This window comes from Pteropus alecto, unplaced genomic scaffold (genome assembly GCF_000325575.1).
Source record: "Pteropus alecto unplaced genomic scaffold, ASM32557v1 scaffold131, whole genome shotgun sequence".
In the NCBI taxonomy this organism is placed as follows: domain Eukaryota; kingdom Metazoa; phylum Chordata; class Mammalia; order Chiroptera; family Pteropodidae; genus Pteropus; species Pteropus alecto.
In genome coordinates this window covers 11309578-11313664 of record NW_006434709.1, presented here as the reverse complement: position 1 = coordinate 11313664, position 4087 = coordinate 11309578, and the positions used below count along the sequence as shown (strand labels likewise).

Here is a 4087-nt window from a genome sequence, read left to right as displayed (position 1 = left end):
GAGGCCCAGGGCCTGGTCCGCCTCCGCTTGCTCTCGGGTTCTGGCGCCTCGGGCAAGAGCCGGCACCGCTGCGCCCCAGGCCGGGGAGGAGCTGCCGTCGGAGGGAGACGCCGGCCCGGAACGGGTCCCTGCTTCCGCGGTTGGTTCCTTACTTTTTCCTAACTCGGAGCGAGAACCCGTTTCTCCCTCCAGTTCGCGTTTGCCCCAAAGCGCCGGACGGAGAAGTTAGGCGGGGAAGCGGGGGATTTTCTTTCGCGGGTTCCGAGAGCGTGGAAGGCGGGACGAGAGTCTCCGGACGCCGGTGGGGGGCGGGGCGTCGCCGCGGCCGGCCGTAAGTCGGGTCCTGGCACGCGTCTGGCCTCTGGGTACCGGTTTGTCCCCAGAAACTCTTGGTGAGCGCTTTTCATCGTCGCCCTAAGAAGAAACCGAGAAGCAGAAGGGACACCCGTGTCGGAGACTGGCCTTGAAGGGAGGCTGTCGCTTGCGTCTGGGAAAGTGAACTTGGGGCTCCGCGCCCAGGATGTGCATTTTATAGACAGATTCAACTTTCAGGTCTGAAGTTCTGCTGCCCCAAACTGTGTTTATCCTCTTTATACTTATTTAGAACTTATGCGCAGCTGAAAAGTTGTTCTTTGGAGACTTTAGGTTTTAAAACAACAAATATTTATTGGACACCAATATATAGAAAGTATTGGTCGTGGAGGAATCCCCACAAATCCTTTTCCTACTTTAGGCTTAGCTTACTATCTAACTTCCTGGCTTCCCTTGTGTTCGCGTTAGGAGGAGGACAGGTGAATATTGTTAAAGATTTCAGCTGTGTTGCTTTGTCTACCTGGGACGCTGCTGCTAAGTAAATGATAGGGGTTTGGATTAAAGTTAATTGAAGGAGGGAAAACCTATTAAAAGGAACAGTTTCTCATTCGGAAGACAGAAGATGATAAAATGAAAACTTAATTTTCATTCAAAAGCACTCACCAGTTTTTAAAAATTCTTTGGAAATATTTAGAGGATTACAGTTACCTTCACATTTAAATTAGTTTCAGGCATATATACGTGATATACCAACCCTCCCCCCACCCCAAGAAATTTCCTTTTGCAGCCCCAGATCTCTCATTGTGAAATTCACTAACCTGTGTACAATTATAATTAATTGATTAAAGTTGTGTGACTATACTGTGGAGTCTGTGCTGTTGTTGGCAGTGCCGCTTTAATCTCTAAGGCAGGGCAATTTTTACTTTGATGAGGTTGGGGAAGGTGCAGAGTACAAAGAAAAAGGAAGAAGCTGAAAGAGGCATGTAACAGCCTGAAACTACCCAATGGCCTAGGGCTCTGCTAAATAATAAATCCATGAAAATCCCTGACTCATTTAAAAACTATGTGTCACTTGCTGTGTTTGGTAATGATGTCTATTGCCGTGTTCCGTATTTTCCCAATCCAAAACTATTCTTTCATAGTGACCGAAGACCTTCTCATCTTCAACACAGCATTTTCAGTGAAAGGAACATATACAATTTATTTTCTCTTTGTTATCAGAAATTAACTCATAAGGTATACTCTTCACTGTTAATAGGTATTATAGACCCTCTAAGTGAATTTTGGAAATGTCGAATTAAGAGACATTTAACAGGTTTGTTTTATAATATCAGCACTGCTTAGAATTCAATATTGTAATGTGTGTGTATCTCCATTTTGAATATAGTGTGTGAGCTTTCTGAAACCCAATCGACTCCAGAATCCTAATTTCTAGGAACCTGGGAAAGTGCCCCATAGAAGACATTTTGAGAAATGTATTTCAACGGGAGTTTTTATGTTGCTGTTGTTTTATTTTTAATCACTTATCTCACCCCTTCTGCCAGCAGAAGTGATGCCACCAAGAAGAAATGAGAAATACAAACTTCCTCTTGCACTTCCAGAAGGCAAGGTTCTGGATGATACAGAGGGGAAACAGTGGGTGCTGGGCAAGAAGATTGGCTCAGGAGGATTTGGATTGATATATTTAGGTAAAGTATAACTACAAATTACCAAATATATATATGACCGTAACTGTGCTTAATAATATTTCAAAATTGAAACTTTAAAATAGAACAAATATACTTTAAGATGAAGATAGTTAATGTTTAGTAGAATGTCTAGTTTCAAGACATGATGGACCCCACTCCTTGTTGTCCATGTTTTTCTGAATGACTCTTAGAAGTCTTTTCAGAGCACAGTAACACAGCTTGCCAGACAAAATGTTAATGTTCTTTTTCGAGAGTATGTTTTTCTGGAAACATTACCTTTTACAGCTCGGAAAACACAACTGTATAAATATGAACACTTTCCATTTGTAAATTTTAATCATTACTATTTAAGTTCCAGTCATATCTTCTTTTTTAATATTTATGATTATTTTTAATTTGGTATGGCTTTTTATCCCAGTTACATTTGACATTGGCATCAGTGAGAGTGATACATATTAACCTGGGAGAAATTTATCTGTATTAGTTATTAGTAGTAGTGTTTCTCAACCTTTTAAAATCCCTCTTTGGATAAACATAAAAACCTCACTTCAAAACTATACCTCCACATATCCTTATTTTTTTAAAATTTATTTATTTTAATTGGTTTCAAGTATATAGTACATTGGTTAGACATCTGTATAGTTCATAAAACAATCCCAATTGCTCCTTCCCTTCCCTGACCCTCCACCTAACCAACATATTAATGATAACTGCATTCTCTCTGCCGTACTCCCCATTCCCGTGACCATCCATCAGCTACTAATTTGTATTTCTTTAACCCTTCACCCCATTCTCTCAGCCCCCCAAACCCCTCTCCCCTCTGTCCATCACCAAATTGTCCACTATATTTGTGAGTCTATGTTTGATTAGTTTGTTCTTTTTATTCCTTAGATTCTGCATATAAGTGAAATCATATAGTGTTTATCTTTGTCTGACTTAAATACCTTCTAGGTCCATCAATATCTTTTTTCATCCCCTTTTCATACGTAGGGGTCTTGTTTTCTTATTCTTTCAGCCACTCTATCTTTTGGTTGGAGCACTTAATTCTTTTCCATTTAAGGTACTTATTGATAGGAATGTAGTTGTTACCATTCTTTATTCCTGTTTTTGATACATGTTTTTTTAGCTTATTTTTGTTTGGGAAGCTCTTTATCTGTGCTTCAACTCTAAATAGCTTTGCTGGAATAAGTATTCTTGGTTGCAGATCCTGGGTCTTCATCCTGTTGAATATATATATATATATTTTTTGCCATGCCCTTCTGTCCTGAATAGTTTCTTTTGAGAAATCGGCTGCCAGTCTTATGGGTGTTCCCTTATAGGTAACTATTTTTCTCTTGACGCTTTTAATATTCTTTCTTTGTATTTAACCTTTGGCATTTTAATTATGATGTATCTTGGTGTGGGCCTCTTTGAATCTCTGGTTTTGGGGATTCTCTGAGCCTCCTGGGGTTTTATGTCCATTTCCTTCACCAGGTTAGGGAAGTTTTCCATCATTATTTCTTCAAACAGCTGTTCAACATCTTGATTTTCTTCAGTTATGCCGATCAGACAGATATTTGGATCCTTAATAGTGTCCCATATTGTCTTTAGATTATTTTTGTAGCCTTGGCATCTTATCTCTTGCCTTTCTGAGTGTCCTTGGCTTTCCAGTCCACTAGATAGGGCATTTCATCCTTTTCTTTACTTTCTTTACTTTTCCTTCACTTTGTTTATTCCATTTAATATACTTCTTGTCTCAGATATATTTTTCATTTCAGGCTGGTTCCTTTTTATAATTTCCATTTCCATTTTTGTTTTTTATCTCTTTGTTGAAGTTTTCTACACTTCCTAAAAATTCTTTGAGCATCTTTATAACCAGTGTTTTGAACTCTGCATCTATTAGATTACTTGACTCCATTATATCTGGATCTCTGTTCTCTTCTCTCATATGGTTTCTGCTTCTTTGTCTTCCCATTTTGGCTGCCTTTCCGTGTCTGTTTCTATGTACTAAGCAAAGCTCCTAAGTCCCCTGTTCTTATTAGTGTGGTTTTGTGAAGTAGGTATCCAGTGGCACAGTCCTGAGAGTTCAGCTGCAGCCCCAATTTAGC

General features: G+C 39.6%; 1 protein-coding gene across 5 annotated transcripts in view; it reads left to right on the top strand.

Annotated features, from left to right (window-relative positions):
- The first annotated feature begins 6 nt into the window (after positions 1-6).
- VRK2 (vaccinia related kinase 2) overlaps positions 7-4087 on the top strand; it is a 104743-nt gene continuing 100662 nt past the window's right edge. For 3 of the 5 annotated variants that reach the window (XM_015587542.1, XM_006909578.3, XM_015587543.2), the window contains exons 1-2: positions 7-139; positions 1860-2000. In XM_015587542.1, the coding sequence (XP_015443028.1) occupies positions 1865-2000 (136 nt within the window). In that variant the 5' untranslated portion in view covers positions 7-139; positions 1860-1864. Of the gene's footprint in view, positions 140-308; positions 553-1856; positions 2001-4087 lie in introns of those variants that run through there. The other 2 variants (XM_015587541.2, XM_006909579.3) reach the window with 2 other exon arrangements.